This window comes from Pezoporus wallicus, unplaced genomic scaffold, assembly GCF_028554395.1.
Source record: "Pezoporus wallicus isolate ANWC-B61680 ecotype Strahan unplaced genomic scaffold, APGP_CSIRO_Pwel_v1 contig_9238, whole genome shotgun sequence".
Classification (NCBI taxonomy): Eukaryota; Metazoa; Chordata; class Aves; order Psittaciformes; family Psittacidae; genus Pezoporus; species Pezoporus wallicus.
The window spans coordinates 166913-185625 of record NW_026636792.1 but is presented as its reverse complement, the minus strand read 5'-3'; the positions used below and the strand labels follow the sequence as shown (position 1 = coordinate 185625).

Sequence of the window (18713 nt, the reverse complement as noted above, 5' to 3'; positions counted from 1 at the left end):
GTAGGTGTTTGGTGTCTGCTCCTGACTCCTCTCCAAAAGCATGGTAGAGGGGATGTTAGCAGCCTGCCACTTCGTCAGTGTGAATTCATTACATATGTGCCAGACAATTTGAACCATCTGTTACACAAGGGTGAGCAACAGGAAGGCTATTCAGACACCTGGGATAATGATGGTGGTTTGAAGCACCTTGCTGGGTGGCACGGCGGGGCAGAGATCAAGTGATCTGTAGAGAGCTTCTCTCTTAGGATCGCAGGTGCACTGTTGAGCCTTGGCAGCAGGAACAGCTTGGCCTTGCCAGAAGGGGCTGTTACCACCCTGGAGGACCTCTGAAAGGTGAGGGCAGTTTCAGCAGTGCAGCCCCCAAAGGGAAGAGAGGGCAGCTCCTCACTGAGAATATATTTGCCGGACATAAAAATTGGGTGCCACAAGGTTGTGTCCAGGACAGAAGGTATGCAAGAGCTGAAGGACGGAATGCAGGCAACTCTTCTGCATCCTAGCACTTGTGCCACTGACTTCAGAAATAGTCCCAGAGTGCCAGATTTTGTCCATCTGTTAAGCTCCTTGTGTCTGCTAGGTCTGAAACTATCTGAAACTGCCTGGGAAGAGACTAGAGTATGTGCATAGTAGTGTGGACATTTGGACCTGGGTCAGAGCTCAGAACTGGGGGCTACCTGCCTGTCACCCTTCAAAGGGCAATGCTTTGGTGTCAGCTGGTGCTGCTCAACGGAAGCAAATACCATCAGGAAGTCTTCAGATGGATGTGGAGACTTTCGGACCATGCTCTGTGAAATGCCATTATACAAGAGCTCTCAAGCAGTCAGTGCAGCACAGAGTAACCCAGAAGCTGCCAAATGTTGTAGCTAGCATTTCTACAAATACAAATATAAATACCTTCCCCCCCCCCCCCCTTTCAGAAGCTAAAACATGAGTTATAAAGGATTTGATGATCGCTGAAGTCAGTGACACGATGGTATTTGATTTCAGTATTTCTTCAAGGTATTGTCCAAGGGGTGAAATCGCCTGCAATTTTATTTACCAGGCTATAAAGCAGATGTGGTTTTGGTACACACTGCTTTGCAGTGCAGTCTGTGTGCATTCACACAAGGCATAAGGTGGTTCCTGGAAGCACCTGACTTGCTGTGCTGCAGGCTGTGGACTGATACGTCCTGTCCCTTCTCCCAGTACGTAGCAGTCGGAGATAGGGTGATGATAAAGCACGATAGAGCTTTCTAAGCATATTAAACAAAAACCCTCATATAATTAAATTGTTCACCCCATCTCTGTACCCCTGTTTCCTTCCTCCCTTTCCTGTACACCCACCTTGCAGACCAAAGGAAAACCCAACCCCACTAACGCTCAAGTCAGTGGCACTCTCATGTGCTCTGTCTTCATCCTTCTCTCTTGCGTTGACTTGGGGAGAGTTTGCACTTAGAAAGACGAATTAACTGCTGGTTGATACCCCAGAAAAGCAAAACAGGCCACTGTGAATACTGCAAAGGCAGTAGATGAAACAAATAATGTTTTAGGTAATCTGCATTGTCTTCTTTGTACCACAGTATAATTAGAAGGAGTACAGTAATAAAAAGCAAATGTAGGAGAAGGCATGTTTAAATGAAACCAAATTTTTCTGTTCAGAATGTTGAACTTTGGGATTTCAAGCATGAGCTGACTCTTGTAAAATCTCTATTGGAATATATTACTCTGCATTTGGGATTACAAAGAAGTACTTTACTGCAAGAACTAACTGGCTTTTGAGAAGAATTTATGATAAGGAAAAAAACTTGCTATTCTCAGCTCCAAAACAATGATGCCATTATATTTGTGCCTTTTTTGTGTTCAGTCGTTTCTAAAGGGGAATGCAGGAGTAGTGAGGTTTGCTTGTCATGAGGTTTAGTCACCCAGCCACCACATTTCTGCGCACCTTGAGTGCTGCACAGCTCCCTAATAGTCCATTGAAGCGACTGCAGCAAAAGTGGCTGTTCTGTCTTGGGGGGAGCAGTGAGATTGCTGCGCTGGGCCACAGGATGGAGCTGCTGGGTGTAACGTTTGGAGAAACCTTTCTTGACTGGGAGACCTAAAGAAAGAAAATTTTGGGTTGCAAGGCATGTCTGTGGCTTCTGACCTATGCTGTGTGCTGGGTAAACCTTGTTGGAGTGACCAGCTGCTTCTGGTGTGAAGCCCTGGACTGGAGGGAGACCGCAAGTATCTGATATATTGGCAGGAGGAAATCTCAGTCCCTGTGGCTGGGTTCAGAGATGGTGAAGTCCTAGAGCTGCATTTTGGATATGATACTTAAGAAACAGTGTGCAAGGCTGGAAGATGCTGGGTGGGCAGGGATGAGACTTGAGTGCAGAGGTTGGCAAGTACAGGTTGTTTCTAGTAGTACAGAAATGAGTGATGGATTCTCTGTGCCAAGGATGCAGAGACTCTAGGAGCTCATGTGGGGAGATTGGGCACTAGTTGCAGCTTGCAGCAACTTGGGAGGTAAAGCGTGGTCTTAGGGATGCTGGGAGTGATGAAGATAAGGTGTACAAGGTTGGAGCCATAGTAAAAGAAATAGTGATCAGAAATGTCTTTAGTATAGGCAGGAAAAGCAAATTTTGGTGTAGGCAGGCAAAGAAATGTTTTAATTTTGTCTTTTTCATTTTCCCAGCAGTGTTATGAACATCCTCTCCCATCTGCCCCAGGGGTTCATGGCTTTGAACACAGGCTCATTGGTGAAGCTGTTTGGGTGGGTTGGTTGGTTTTAATTTCCCAGCACTCTGCAGGAGCAGGCACCATCCCCACATGAGCAAGTGTCCTTTCCCTCACTCACTGCCATGCAGGATGTCTTCCTGCCTGGGGCTGAGACAGCATGTGCTACCCCTCACCATGGGCAACAGTTGACTAGGTGGTACTGCTGAGCCTCCCAGCTGCTGGAAATGCTTTTGGCTTCTCAGTCAGCATGGAGAGGCAGTTTACTATTCCCTGACTGGTATAAACCTTTCATAATCTCGGTGAGTCTTGTCACAGCATCCTCAGGTTTCATCAGTCTAGAGACAATTACTGGGATATCCAGCAGCGGGAGTGTGACATGCCTGATCTTAAGAAATGAGCTTTCCATTAGGACAAATCCTAGGTAGCTAAATGATTCATTACCAAAATGTATGGCTATGTTCCGCTTCTGCTAACTTTTGTACTTGTAGGTACAAAACTTCATTAGCACATTCACTTGCAGAAAATGTAAATGTGCTCAGTATAAATGTCAAGGTAGTTGCTGTCTTGAATGAACATTTCCTTCCTGCATTTGAATCTTTTTTTTTGGCAGCTGGCAATTTGTGCTTGACCTGTCATATGCTGAGCACGATGGGAATAGGTTATGACAGATTTGTCATGCTTAACAATGAGTTTGTCAGTGCCTTGTTAGCACTGAGGGATGTGCTTCCATCACAGGATTTCCTGGAAGAGTAAAACACTGCTCATGCAAAATTAAATCACAATTAGGAAGTTTCAGTTTTGACAGTTCTCAAAATCTTGAACCTGGAGGCTATAAAAACCTGAGCTCTAAATTTGGCAGCTAAATTTGGCTGTTTCTGCAAACCTTTTGCAGAAGGTTTGGCATGTTCCCCATGGGATATTCTTTCCATTATTTCCTTCTGCCTACTGCCCGTAAAATGAGTTCCCAGACTTCGGCTCTATTATTTGTTTTTATTTTGCCCACCAGCTGCTCTTTGTTCTTTCCATTCACAATAAGGTTACCTTTTTGGGGGGTTGGCTGTCTGTTCTTCCCTGCTGCCAGAGAAAGTGCAATAAAATGACCCCAAGAAAGAGATTTAGGATGGAGGGCCAGAGAGATGGAGGGGGTTGTGCTGCCAATCCCAAGATGCTCCAGAGGAGTGGTTTCTGTTGCTAGACCCTACAACACTGATTACTCTTTATACTTTGAGTCCTATCTGTGAGACAGTTGCTGCATTTCTTTGTTTAGAGTTGATGCAGTTTGATATGAGGCTATTCCACAGAGCTAAGGAGACCAATGTAGTCAAGGTGTTAGGTTGTACAACTTTGGGAACATTTCTGTTGAATTCCCCCTTTCTCTCTTTGCAACCCCTACCACGTTAAAGAATCAGCGAAATATTTTCTGAAAATGAATATCTGAATATAACTTCCTGATTGCCTCTCTGGGTGGGAGCCTCATATTAAAAGGAATTTAAATAATGCAAAATTCCTCCTTAGTCAAATTTAGGAGTGTTACTTGTGGTTGTGAAGGTGAAAAGTGGATATTAGAAACATGGAGCAACTGTAGTATGTATTTACTAAAGCTGTATGCAGGGTAACAGATACATGTTTATTTTTTTGGCACGAAAGCTGTTTTTCCAATCGCTTTTTGGCAGCCAAGCAACAGAAATCTGTGATTACAAGTCTGTGAATCTTTAATGCTAAAAAGCTTTCTAATAACTAAAACTGTGCCTTTTTAAGTGGACCATTTTAACAAATCCTTAACTTCCCATCAAAAAATATTTTAGAGAGCAGCTTTTCACCATTCTTACAGTTTTTTTCCTCCATGATGAAAGCTGTACTGGAGCTGGACTTGCTCCTCCAAATGGTTGAATCCTTTAGGTTTTTATCTTCACCTTTCTCTGCTTCTGCTACATCAGGTTGGTCTTTCTCATATTCTTTACATAAATATTTCTCAACCTGGAGTGAGCGTTGATTCCATCTGCCTCTCGGCTAAAATCCTGCTCAGATGGTGTTGCACTGAAGCTCATGTACAGACAAGAGAGAACCGGACAATGTGGCTGCTTCATCATCCAGGGGCTTCAAGCTCATTGTCTAAGCATGCTTCTTTGTCCTTTTTGTTAGATATTATTCTTTTGTCTCCTTCTCCGGTCAATAATGGATATGTATCTTTTCAAGCTCCTAATTAAAACTCTAACTTGTGCTTTTCCAGGTCACAGAGCTCAATAATGTGAAGAATATCTTACGAATGCCAAAAAGCACAAAGAAGCATGCTGTTGGAATTTATTTTAATGATGACACATCAAAAACCTTTGCTTGTGAGTCAGGTGGGTAAAATGGCAACGCACCTTAGCAAACAGAGCATTAATTGTGAAATTATAAATGCATTATATACCTACACACAGATTTTCTGGGCATTTATACAGAACTTGAGGCAGATGAGTGGTGCAAGGTGCTGCAGATGGAGTGTCTTGAAACACGGATTAATGACATTAGCCTTGGAGAGCCTGACTTGCTGGCATCTGGAGTAGAGAGGGAGCAGAGTGGTAGGTACATAAATGTTCACCTTTTAAATCTTTATTTGCACCATTTTTAAGTCTTTTGGACTATGCCCGTGAATATCAGAAGTAAAATGGAGCAAAATTGTTCTGAGCCCTCCTTCCTATTTTGTGGGGGGCTGTTTTTGTTTGGGGTCTTATTTTTGGCTTCTGGGTGTTCTTAATTGCTACCAGAGATAATAAGTAAGGTAATGAATTATTTTGGAGAAGCACTTGCCTTTCTGAGGCAATTTAGTTGCTCTTGAAAATGGGGACTGTGTTTTGTTTGTGTATTCTTGTATGATGTCTGTACAACAGTTTCAGTCTGTGACTGGGGCTCTTTGGCAGCATTGTAAAGCAAATCAATAATAGTAATTGCATGCAAAACCTGAGCCCATGGCTACTTCACTTTCCTATGCAAATGAACTGATTACATGCAGAAATGCAATTGCAATGTATTTATTCATGCACACAATTTTAGTGATTGTTTGCAAATATCAGGGTAATGATGGTGCCATTCTCTTCAGTGTCTGAATGTGTGCACAAATGTTTGATGCCCTATGAATGCAGCATTCTGATTGCCCTAGACATAAAGTTAATTGGGTTACTGGAAGGAGTTGAGTCTTTGTTTTTTGAATTAAGTGTTCTAAGTGAGAATAAGATCTTGTCTTAGATATCGAAAACAGGAAATTCCTTTAATGAATTGCACATTTAATGGGCAGGGATTTTAGACTAATCTTTTGTTTTTCTCCCAGAGAGATTCAATGTGTATTTGATGCCATCCCCTAATTTAGATGTGCATGGGGAATGTACCTTGCAGATAACATTTGAGAATATCTGTCTTTGGGACATCCAGAATCCCAGAGTAAAACTCGTCTCTTGGCCATTAAGTGCCCTCCGGCGCTACGGACGGGACCCCTCTTGGTTCACATTTGAAGCTGGGAGGTAGGTCTGTGTTCACTACATTGCATTGCTTTCCTTGGTGGTGCTCTGGATCACTTCTACAGGGTGTTGAAGGACATGAGAGCTTATCTTAAGACAGAGGCTTATCTGTACCCTCTGCTAAAAATATATATATTTTTATATGTATATATTTACCATATATTTAATAGAGAAATTATTTCTATACATATAAAAATAATATTTTCCAATAATAATTTATATTTATATAATTATATATTATATATAATAATTTATATGTTAAAATTTGTGGTAAAAATTGAAACAAAAATAAAACCAAATTAAAAAACTCTCTTAATCCCAGGTTGCAGCCTGAAAGGAAGCAGTTGCTAAATAAAAGTGCCTGAGGATGGGCGGTGGAGGAGTTGAGGTATCCCAAGGGTTTGCAGGGTGGAGGCTGGCAGCATTGTATATTACTGTATAGGATTGTTCTTCAGTAAAGCTATATATGAGACAGAGAATTGGACAGACAGGTCTGGGAAGAAGGGGTGAATATCATGTATCCTTTGGGTACAAAGTTATGGGTTCTGTACTGGAAGTGGAATTTGAAGTTGAGAGCAGTGAGTGCCAAGTTGTTTCCCAAAAGCAAACTGAAGTAATGGAGCAGGAACTCCTCTTTCTCCATTGAGAAACTGGATTACCAGTTTCCATCTTTTTGACAAATGAATTTGTAAGAAATTTGAATGCAATTCCTTGTTTTAGAGATGATGTTCTGTATTGCTTCCTGCAGCTTAGTTTTAATGAGCTGAAGTCTTTGACTGGCTGAATTTGGAGCACTTGTTTATTGAGCTATCAAATCCTGTCTAAAGGATATGGATGCATTATTTTGGATGAGCACGTGAAAGAATTACAGTAGTAAAAAAAACATATGATACAATTAACTTATCTGGAAAGGGGACAGTGTTTAAATGTCCATCTTCCATATTACTGCAGAATAACCCCCCTTGGTGGAGGGAAAGGATACATTTTTATTTAGCTGATTATGCATTAACCATGATAAGACAATGCAGTTGGGATGCTGAGGATAGGTATTTATTGTTTCAGGTGGAAGACAAAACTCTGCAAAGCTCATTACAGGCAGTGTTAAAAGCCTGCAATGGGAAGACAATCCTACCTGGCACAGATTCAAGATAGGGTCTGAGTATTAAAAATCCTTGTCTTGTGCATGATCTCTCTAGAGCTTAAACACTTAAGATAGATCAGTGGTACTTAGCTGAATCCCTGGTTGGTGAGAGCAATACAAATGTAGGCTAAAATAGCAAGGTTGGACCAGGGGTGCTAAGACCCATAAGCAAAGACTTAAGTAACTTTGTTCCATATTTCAGCAACCTCTGTTTTCTTACTGCTTGTGCAATAGCACTTCTAGAGCAGCATGGTAAACTTTTGCTTGCTCATGTAAACTTAAATCTCACACTTGGATCCCATCTGTTCTTGCTTTGGCAGGATGTGTGACACAGGAGAAGGACTATTCATCTTTCAGACCAGAGATGGGGAAGCAATCTATCAGAAGGTTCACTCGGCTGCTTTAGCCATAGCAGAACAACACGAGCGCTTGTTGCAGAGTGTGAAAAATTCAATGGTACGGCTGCTTGTTATGTTTGTTGCTTCACAGTGGGCACCAACTAACTATATCTGATCTTAAGCTTTGATTCACAGATAGTAAGCAGTCTGATGATTGCTTTTATTACATTGTGCCTGATTACAGTTAGGGTAATAGATTTATAAACTGAGACTGCTTTTCAAGAATCAAAACAGGGAACTTACTGCTTGATTTTTTTGTGTTTGCAAAGCTATCACTAAGTGTGAATCAATACAGAGATGATAAGCTCCTGTCAGTGCACATTCTCATTAGGTTCCTTTGATTAATCAGCATCATGAGTTTGTTTGGAAGCATTTTTCATCAATCTATTTGCAAGATGTTGTGGCTCATGCTCAGTTTTACATTTGCTAATTGATGTCTACACTCCAAGGATGATTTGGAGGGAGTCATATGGTTCAGATTAAACTAAGGCGGAGGACAAGATGTTTGTCTCATCTCTCCGTGGATGTCTGTTTTCCACAAGTGCTTTTTGTATCCAGAACTTGTTTTACAACCCATATAGAAGTGTAAGATGCAAAGCTAACATACAGATTGAGAAAAGATAGTGTGGGATCTCCAGAAGCATTCTGTCTAAGGAAGGCAGTTTATGGCACTTGCCACTAATGTGTATCAGGCTCTTATTAACTTCCACATAATTAGGGGAAGTTCAGGTTAGATATAAGGAAGAAGTTCTTTACTGTGAAGGTGGTGAGGCGCTGGAATGGGTTGGCCAAGGAAGTTGTGAATTCTCCATCCCTGGCAGTGTTCAAGTCCAGGTTGGACAGAGCCTTGGATGACATTGTCTAGTGTTAGCTGTTCCTGCCCATGGCAGGGAGTTGGAACTAGATGATCTTAAGGTCCTTTCCAACCAAATCTATTCTATGGTTCTGTGATTCTACAGTAAATGAAATGGGAAAGTGAGGAACATTCAAGTCTGTTTCTATGTGGGTTGTGCAATGCCTTTACTTTCAATAGGAAAGAGCCTAGTTAGTGTTTTGTATGTAAATAAAATATATATATATATGCTGCTCTGTTAACTTCTGGCTAGTGTCATTACAATGTGTTCCCTTCTGTAAAGCCCAAGAGAGAGCACTGTGTCTGTGAGGATGAAGTACTGACTTGGAGCCTTTCATGTGACAGCCTCTGCCCTGTGTCTATTTGGACCACATGCTTTCCGAGTACTTCTAGATGTACTTGACACTTCGCTTTCTTGCTTATAAAAGCATTAGAACTAGCAGGTAAATGCTGCAGCCAGCAGCACTGGTATTTTTCCCTTTCCCAGTAAAGTATCATCTAACACCATCTTTGCTGCTTTTGACTTTTGTTTAAAACCAAGAAACCAAGAACTTTTTAGTTCTAGTTAACGAAGGGAGTTCGTGTTCAAAAATATCCCAAATTATCTGAGTTGAGACAGATGGGTAGATGATACAAGTACTCAACACCAACTAAATTAAGCAGATTAAAATTAACCTAGGCTAAAGCAGCATAACTAGCTAACATTTGTAGCCCACCAGGATCAGAAGCAATGGAGTAACCTGTTGAGAGCACAGCTTCATTTTCAAAAACCAGGGATAAGTTCTGTAGGAATAGGGAGTAGGCTTACAGGCAATTTCATATTCATTGGTTTTACATTTGTGTAATAGCATCTTTAATAGATGATGTCTGATGTTGTACTGTAAAATTTCCATCTTAGAAGTGCCAGTAGACTCAAGAGATGCACAGTTGCTGTAGATTTCAATAGAGAGCAGCTGCACAGCCTCTAAAAGCTTTTTCATGAACAGCATCCAACCATAGACCCTAAATCTAGTTTTATGGATGCTAGAGTGCTAAATGGGGGTTAAGAACATATTCCTTTTGGAATAGAATGGTGGATGGAAAGTCTTGTACTTTAGTAGTAGAATGTAATAGGAGTCCATATGCCCCAAATATTCCCAAGTTTATTGTAGAAACATTGTCTGGTTCCAAAATAGTAAGACTTGGTGGCTTCTCTGGAGTTCAAGGATAGTCGGATTTAGAAGTTTATGCAGAGCATCACTGTATCAGTGTGGTCTCAGGAGGCTTCTTTTGCCGATGACAAAATATTTGTAAAGTACATCTTTGTTCACACTGAGTGATTTCCTCTGTATTTTTATCCTGCTTTTGAACGCCTCAACAAGGGGTTCATTTTGGATGCCTGCACTTCACGCTTGGCTGTCTATGTGATGTCTATCTCCAAGAATTATTTACCCTGTGAATTTTCATATTAGTGAAGCTTGAGCTTTTATTCACAGAAAGGGTAAATAAAAGAAGGTAGGAAATAGGGTGTTGAGAAATGAAGTCTGCACTGCATGTCTTCTGTTTGCTCCTGTAATCCTAACTACTGCTATATCAGTGTTATGATTATCCCAGACCAGGGTAAAGATGGTATTAAGCTTCTGAGGGCTTCTGGAGCCTATGCACAAAAAAAAATCCACCAGGAAACCTCAGCTGAATATCCCATGCTGCTAGAGTGAAATAAAGCTGCCAAGTACTGTTGAGAATGTGGGCTATAATGTGTCTGTCACCTCCCTAGCAGTCACTCTCTTTATGTTACAGTATGTTGGTTCAGTTTGTGATTATAACTGGCTCTGGCGCTTGAAATGCATGTGGGAAATTGACACAGTAGTGGTTCTTCAGCTTGGGAACCTCACCCTGACGCTTTCTGTTAATGTGCTGTTGCTTGTTGCCAGGGTCTGAGCATATGCTGACCAGTCAGTGACACTTGCATGAGTTGGTTTTTTAGTTTCCTTTTAAGTGAATTCAAAGATTTCTCTGTTTTTTCTTTTAAGGGAAGAAAGAGCTGGCTTTCCTTGGTGATGCATGAAGCCTTGCTGGTCATTTGGTAGCTCATCACATCCAGCTGTTTCATTCCTTTCACTTTTGCATTGCCAGACAATGGAAAGAAAATATCTGTTTGGGTTATATTTTCATGCATATTTGCTGTGCAAACTCAGGGGAGCAGTGCTGTGAATTGACTACTACGATTTGTGCCTGCTCTCAGTTCAGGTTGCTTTAAAAAAGCTGTTACAACATGACGTGTCACTAAGAAGTAATAACAGCAAACTTCCCGGTTTTGGCAGCTAAAGCTCTGTGCTCCATAGAAAGCTCCTATCAGCTGGTTTGTCAGCAGCCTTCCCTGATTTCTTCCCCTCTCAGCAACTCAGGTGTGAGCCACCTGATGTGCCTCTGTCCAGGCTGCTACTATCTTTTGTTGTTTCCACAGAGATCCATAATTACGAGTAGTAATGCTACTCACTTATTTTTGACATAAGAGGGGAACAGTGAGTATGGGTGTAAGATGGGTGGGAGCCAAAGCAGCAGCGTTAGTGCCCTTCAATTTCCGAAGTTGTTTCTCTTAGTCACCATTCTGTAGTTTTGCTGTAATGAATTTAGCAAATGGTTCTTAAGCAGTTACTGTTCTGGTTGATTTGGATTACTTAAATTTGCTTCCCTGGAAAGAAAAAGCCCTCAAAAGCACAGTGCGTGCAGGCTTCTCCAGCTGGGGATCTCAAGATGAAGGCTGACCAAGTGCAAGTTGTTCTTTGAAAATAGGATTGTCCAGCATTAGCTAACCAACAGAACCTAACAAAATCTTTAATCCTCTTTCTTTTCTTTCCTTTTGGAGCCATGTTCCCAGCTAACTTGAGAGAATGTTGGTGTGCAGGTGTTTCTTTCAATGGCTTTTGAGGGTTTTTTGTGTTGCTTGTGGGGTTTTTTTGGTGGTTTGGGTTTTTTTAACAGTACTTCTACTTTTGTTTTTTTTAAATTTTTTTTTAATGCATTTTTGCCATCTTGTTAAGGTGGGATCCAAGAAAGGAAACACTTAACCTTCTGGGAACCAGCCTCACCCTATGTTTGACCCAGAGCTGTGCAGAGCCTCAGCAAACTGCCTTGGTGTACACCTCTGTACATATCTCATCTGGATGACAGGAGGTTGCACAGCAACTCCCCAGCTGCTCTTGGCATTAACTTCCTCTTCCCCACCCTCAACCCCTTCCTCTGTGGAGCTCTCTTAGCCCCCGGAGCTGCAGGTGGCTTTGTGTTGTCCCTCATTGCTTCTCACACTGTTGCTGCTTCTTTGGTTTGAATGTGGCTTAACATAACTTGATCCCTGCCATGTGTGCCGGGAGCTGCGTTCAGACTGCTCTGGGGATGCTGATCTTTCAGGAGTCGGCATTCTCCTTCTGCCCTGGGCAGAAGAGGGCTAGAGGCTCCGGATTAGGTGCCCTCCAGTTATTAATACAACAAATAGTTTGCTGTGTGGAGCCGTGTGCCCCACCTGGTGCTCTGCTCCCAACACGTTGCTCATGGTGTGTTCCAGCATATCAATTCTGGCTGCTTTGCCCTGCTTAGGGTGCCAGGTACTTCTGCAGCATAAAGCCAGGTCATTAGCAAGTTATTCCTCCTCTTTCTGTTGCTGCAGAGATACAGTAGGTTAATTGTGAGAATGAAATCAATCATCATTAAAGCTGCTTTTGCTTGCAGTCTGAGGTGGTTTGATGAAGCGCTGTGAATTCAGGACATGACATGCTAATTCTTATCTCCAGCTGTGGGGTTTTTAATTCTTCCTCCTGCTGATTGAGTTCAGGAGGGTCACCCTTGCTGGCCCTTCTCTGTATCTTTATCTAACATTTCTCTAGCTGTGCCTCTTTCTTTCCTCCCAAGATAGTTTTTTACACTCCTGACAGTTAAGGCTGTTGCTTGAAGTGCATTAGCTTGCTGTCCAACCCGCCAAATGGAACCACCAAAAATGGCATCTACAGGGAAATGCCATCCTCGCAATGCTCTGCTGATTTTTATTCCCAGTAAAAGATCCCTTGTTGTTTGTTTCCATGGTGCTGAGGTGTGTGTGGTGACACTGTGAAGGGTGTCAGGGCTCTAGTGAAGGAGCTGTAGAAATACACTGTGTGATGTAGGTGGAACCTTGCGTGCTGCAGTGACTCACACCCAGCTGACACAGAGGTGGGTGTTTTAGGAGCAGAAGTTGATCTGGGTTTCATTTTGCTTTACCTTCACATCACAGACACAGTGTCTGCCATACAAGGAGTATGTTGAAGGTAGATGGCAGCTCTAAGTAACTTGGAAATGGGTCTGTTCAGATACAGCCAGCCCTTGCCTCTTTTCTGTGCTTGCTTTGCCTGTTTGGATTTGCTCTAAAATATACTGATTGTCTTGTAAAAGGTTCTTTCACCTCAGGTTTCATGAAACTAAAGTGTAAAACTTACCCTTTGGCAAAAAGCTGTCTTTATAAATTGGCAAAGTCAAGTGCAGTCTTGGTGTGTTTGAACTGATTTATTCCTGAGCTGTGGGAGGAGAATTTGAACTGCACTGTGAGGCTTTTGGTGAAATTCAAACATTTTTATTAGCTCACAAATACATCTTATTGAATTAATGGGAAAAAAAAAGGGCTTAAAGTAGTCAGTTCTTGTGTATTTTTCTGTTAAGTATAGTATAAATAACAAGAAGCTGTGATTATGTAAGAAGACGTAGCTGAAGGGCCTGTATGGAGGGGAAAGTGTGAGACGGGGCTTCCAGCAATGCACTGCAGCCCACATGCCCTCCTCCCAGCATACCTTCAAGCAGTCTAGCTGAAGGATGCAGTTATCTCCTGTTGAACTCCCATGCCATTCAGCTGATACGTTCCTCAGCTGTAGGAGAGGTGAATAGAAAGTGCTTCAAAACTAACACGAACAACTTGTCCTTACCCATGTGAAACATGCCCAGTCAGGTTCTCGGTGTCCTGAAGCTGTATTTAGCTTTGGGAAGTTGCTTGTATAGCTGGGAAGACCCTCTGATGGCTTTGCAGCTGAAGGGGAAGCATACCAGCCTTCTTCTACCTTCTGCTGATCCTCGGTTTCTGTTTCAGCTGCTTGAGTTACAACTCCCTTCAGGGGAAGCAGTGCTAGCCCAGGACCAGGGCAGCACCAAGGTGAGCTTTGGTGTGCAACAGCAGCATGAAATCCTAACCTGAGTGGTGTGTGCCCATGGACACTAACCCCTGAGCTAGTCACTGCTGCTTGTGCAGGGTGGGAGATGGAGGGAGGGAGAGGCTGTGCTGGCTCTGTCATTAGCAGCCTTGGAGCCCGTAGCTGTGCTGTTCTCAGTCTCCTTCACATCAGTGTATTGCTTTGCAGCTTCAGATGAAAATGAGCGAGCGAGCCGTGTCCCTCAGCACCATGGTGCCCCTGCCCCGCAGCGCCTACTGGCAGCACATCACGCGACAGCACAGCACTGGCAAGCTCTATGGTCTGCAAGGTAAGGGGCTGGGGTGGGAAGAGTCGGTGCACAAATCGGATCAGGACGTTCGTTGTTGAATCATTTCAGTATCTGTCCAGCCCACTGAAGGCTGATGTTCAGTTAAGCAAGTTGCCACTGCTGTCTGGTTGATGGAGGGAAGGACATATCCCACCTTACAATGGACAGCTTGGCAGAGGGGGTTATAATCAGGAAGTGCCCTTCTTCCCATTGGAGAGGGATCCTTCGTTTGACAAGTTTTCTGACAGTTTTTACAGGGTGGCCAGTTACCAAGATTGCCCAATCCTTTCTGCTACCAAATTCTTTTAATGGCACCTGATTTTGTTTGCCAGACTCACAATCATTTGACTCCTCTCTCCTTTGGATGGCTGCCTCACAGGAAGAATGATGCAGTCTTCATTATTCATTTTGTGTACATTCAACCAAAACTGCATCCTCAAAACCAGCTGAATTAGGGAAAGCAAAAGGAAATGGCCATGATAAGTAGTTGTAGAAAACTTGAACTGCTTGAACAGCTGCAGTGCTGCCACCGTGCATTGCAGCATGGCCTGACGATGGGCAGATGTCTTCTCCAGATCCCCTGTTTGCTGTCAGCCCACGGGGCAGCACAGCTCAATCACCTCATGCCTGAAAACCTCCCCGGGCTGCAGAGAATCCCTCCGTGGTCACCAGGGGACATCTAGTGGTTACTGGGTACACAGGGGGTATGGAGGGCAAGCACACCCTGCCGCGGGAAGGGTGCCTAGTGAGGTTTGCTGCAGCACTGGCGGGAGCCGTCCATGTCCCTGTGTTTCAAACCTGAACTTCAGCCCCTTGAGAGAGTGAGAACTGCAGCACCCAATGTGTAGTGGTGTTGCTCTAAGCTGGCTTCCCCAGAGGCACCCCTAGAGTGGAAGCTGGAGGTGCTCAGTACCTATGAGGAGCTGGTCCAAAGTCAGCATCTCATAGTCATGTAGTCAAACAACAACACCCCATTTGTGTTTCCAAACACACACTTTAAGCTATGTGGATTAGCTGTGTTAGTGTTTGCATGGAAGTTGGTGTTGCAGAGTTATGAAGTCAGGATCAGGGCATTGGAGAAGTCATCAGAAAACAGACTAAAGACTTCATACAAGTGCATCAGCCAGGAGCATGGAATGGAAGGAGCCAAACCCCCCATAACATTATTTTTACAACATATGGAATAAAGGCTGAGCTTGATTAAACATTCAGATGATAAAGATGAAGTGGTTTCCCTTCATCTTAGGGGCATTAGAAACTGAATCAACCCACCAGGGTATGGGTTGGTTTCTCTGTCATCCCTGAAGATCAGGGCTGGTGTGTGCTAGTCCAAGGGGCAGCCCTGCTCTTGGTGCTTATCCTGCTAACCACCCCCCCCCCCCCCCCCCCCCCCCCCCCCCGAGGTAAATCTCTGTTTAGCAGGAAACCTCAGGAGCTGGCAGGGCTTTCTAGTACCAACATGGAGATATCCTTTACTTAACACCAACTGTTCAGAAATCACGAGGCAGATATTTTAGAACATCCTGGTTTGGGAAACTTTCAGCCTCTCTTTTCTTTTGTGTGTGCCTTTTTTGTCCTCCTCAGATGCTAGGAGTTTCTCAAGGAATAATGAAAGACATTTATTTTACGTTTTTTAATAAAGCTGGAGATTTTAATAAAGCTCCAGAGCACCGACTATCACAAGCTGTGATTAAAAATTACAAGTGCCGGCAGCCCTGACGTGCACAGCCATGTTCCATTCTGGTCCTCTGATTTTCAGCAAATGATAAAAGCTGCTTCTTTTTCCTTTTCTCAACACTAGAGGGGGCAGGCAGCACATGAAAAGCCCCAGCTGCACCCGGCAAATGTTCTGGGGAAGGAGGAACAATGAAAGCAGCACTTACATGCCTGTTCACATTTGTTCAATAAATTAGGGCATGGGAAGATGACCTGCTGGTGGCAGCCTGTGGCACACGAGAACAAGGCTGCTTGCAGCACTCTGACACAATCAGTGGATTGGTCTTTTACTGTGCCTTACTATAGAGTCCTTTATTAAAACAACAATTCAGCATTGAGTTGACACAAGATAAATAGACTGTATGGGTAAACCCCACTTGTTTTATATTTAGAAAATAGCTTGCTTGTTAAGCTGGAGAAAAAGGATCCCAGGAGCCTGTTGTCAAGAGAATGGGGTAAAAGTCTTTGTAAAATAAGTAAGACATACAGCCAACGTTGTAATTAGGAAAGACACTGAAGTCCTTGTGTTGTTCGGCAGTCAAGGCTACTCTTTCAGTGGTGCCCAGAGCACCTCTAATTACACTAGGTTGCCAAAATCTTGATATGCTTCAGTTGCTACTGGAAAAAGAAATATAAGATCATTGTTATAGTGAGTTGTATAATGGAAAAGAAGCAGTATTTTGCTGACTCAATGGTAGAGGCACCTGAAAACCTTGTATTGCAAAAGCTTTTTCCATCAAAGTTGGAATTTACGATCTCTGAGTTGGCTCTTGTCCTCTTTTCTAATGTGTGGGAAAGAGCTGATGCTGATATTGTGAGCTAAAGTGCTTTTTATATGTAAAATGCAAAGTCAGAACTTTTAAAAATTTAATTTGCTTTGTACAACTTTCTAATGTTAAGGAACTGGGAAAGAAAATCTGAGTTGGAGATGTTTCTGAGGTGGAGCAGCAGATTAAGCAGAGATGGGTTTAATTAAAAGGCTGTAATCTTTCGTTCACATAGTCCTTTATAAAGTGCTGAATTAAGATACCTGTGTCTTACTGAGTGTTGTTCTGGGTTTTTTTTTTGCACCTGACTTGGTGAAGATGTTTCTAGCCCAGTGAAGCTTCATCGCACGGACACTTTTCCAACCTACAGGTCAGAGCATCGATAAAAGACTGCAAAGAACTTTACAAAGTCTTTGTCTTCTGACAGACTGCCCCAGTGGATGACAGTGATGATGATAAGCAAGAATGGAAACATGGAAGACTTCAGGTGGATGAAAAATTCTTGCAATACAAAGGGTTTTTTTTTTTAAACTTTGCCAAAAGCTAAAACTATATTGAAAAAAAACCCAGCAAACCCTCCAGTGTATCTTTTATATCTGACAGCTGGACAGAGAAGAAATCACTCCCTAAATATTTCCAAATGTTTTTGTATGATAGCTATGTTGTAAACTATGTTGTAAATATGAGACTCTTCTGTTGTAGTGTGGTTCTATTTTGTCTATTACAGCTGTGTGTTCACTGATGTCAGCTGTGTCATCCTTGTTTGTTGTAATGCTTATCTTTAGTTATTTACATTATTGTTCAGCCTAATCCTTGATCTTTGAAATGGTGGCCAGTTTTAAGCAGCTATTGGATACAATTTTTCCTGTTTGAAGCCTGATGAAGACTTGATTGATTTCTTTTAAAAGCACCCTCTCTAACTTCTATTTCCTGTATTTATTTCCATCTCTGTAAATGCTTGAAATAAAAAAGTCCCACTTAATTTGTACAGTGCTTTTTGTCATCACTACCAGCATCATGAACAGAGTTGTTGTGGAGCCACTACGACAGTGGAAGAAAGGAAGGACAGGTGGATAGGGATAGTGGTTTGCTGTGGATCCCCCACCCACATCTAAAGCCATATAACCACCTGTTGAGTGTCCTAGTGAAACAGAGTAGTAGATTCAACATGAATCTCACAGTGCCACAAACTATTTTGAGGCAGAAAGCTGATTTTTCTGTTTTGTGACAGCATCTGTGTTAGGTACTACTTTAACAGATTGGCACCAGCATCTTAATTTAACAGCAAACAGACTCTTCCAAAATAGCATGGTTGACTACTGTGTGCTGTACCAAATGGTCAGAAAATGTATAACAGCTGTAAATAGGAACACCGGGATGCAAATGAAGCACTGTGCTTAGCGAGATATAGTTAAATCATGTTGTTAACAAGCTCTGAGTAAGAATGCCTCATCAGATTACAAGTCAGACTGGTTGTAAGCATCTTAGTCCTGCTCACTTAACAACCTTAAGGACTAGATCTTATTTTGATTGTGCCAGAGGGGGATACGGTCTCTGCATATTTTTAATGGAAATAAGTATTTGATACAAATAGTGTTAGCAGCTAAGGTTTCAGCAGGTACCTTGGAAGAAAAGTAGAAGAATGCAATAGCTACAGGAGGTTTGTAGAGAATGAGCTTCATTTGTTCATGTTTGTAGAGAATGAGTCAGCACAGACTCATTTTCTCATATGACAGAGGTAATGTTCTTATGATTCAAGTGAAAATAGCAAGTATCTTGGCTTTTAATTCTGAATATGGAATTTCAGAGCAGACTGGGGGGGCATGCTGTTGATCATGACCCATATGATGACTGAAAGGAGATTTCAAAACTATACTCATAGTTGCAGTGGGCTGTACTCAGAGATGCTGTCAGTGTTCAGCTCTGGAGGAGGGTATCCAGAGTGGCATGCAGTTCTGGGTCTGCTTCCAGTCATGGTTAACCAGTTGGATGGAGCAATAGGGAGTGTGCTTATTAAAACTGCACATCTATAAAATGGGGAGGAAAGACACAGGAATACAAGATTAATACAAAATAAATTTGATAGGGACAAGTGCTTATAAGCAAGGATAATTGACTTCACAAACACATAATGGGAAGAGAAGCAAGATAGCCCTTTAGAAAGGG

The 18713-nt window shown here is 42.5% G+C and overlaps 1 protein-coding gene across 4 annotated transcripts in view; it reads left to right on the top strand.

The window, feature by feature from the left end:
* DOK5 (docking protein 5) overlaps positions 1-17529 on the top strand; it is a 44211-nt gene extending 26682 nt beyond the window's left edge. The window contains exons 3-9 of one of the 4 annotated variants that reach the window (XM_057401681.1): positions 4928-5042; positions 5142-5261; positions 6008-6197; positions 7656-7791; positions 13676-13738; positions 13944-14064; positions 16866-17529. In XM_057401681.1, coding sequence (XP_057257664.1) covers positions 4928-5042; positions 5142-5261; positions 6008-6197; positions 7656-7791; positions 13676-13738; positions 13944-14064; positions 16866-16933 — 813 coding nt within the window. In that variant the 3' untranslated portion in view covers positions 16934-17529. Of the gene's footprint in view, positions 1-4927; positions 5043-5120; positions 5262-6007; positions 6198-7655; positions 7792-13675; positions 13739-13943; positions 14065-16865 lie in introns of all 4 variants that reach the window. The other 3 variants (XM_057401680.1, XM_057401683.1, XM_057401682.1) reach the window with 3 other exon arrangements.
* Positions 17530-18713: the final 1184 nt, after the last annotated feature.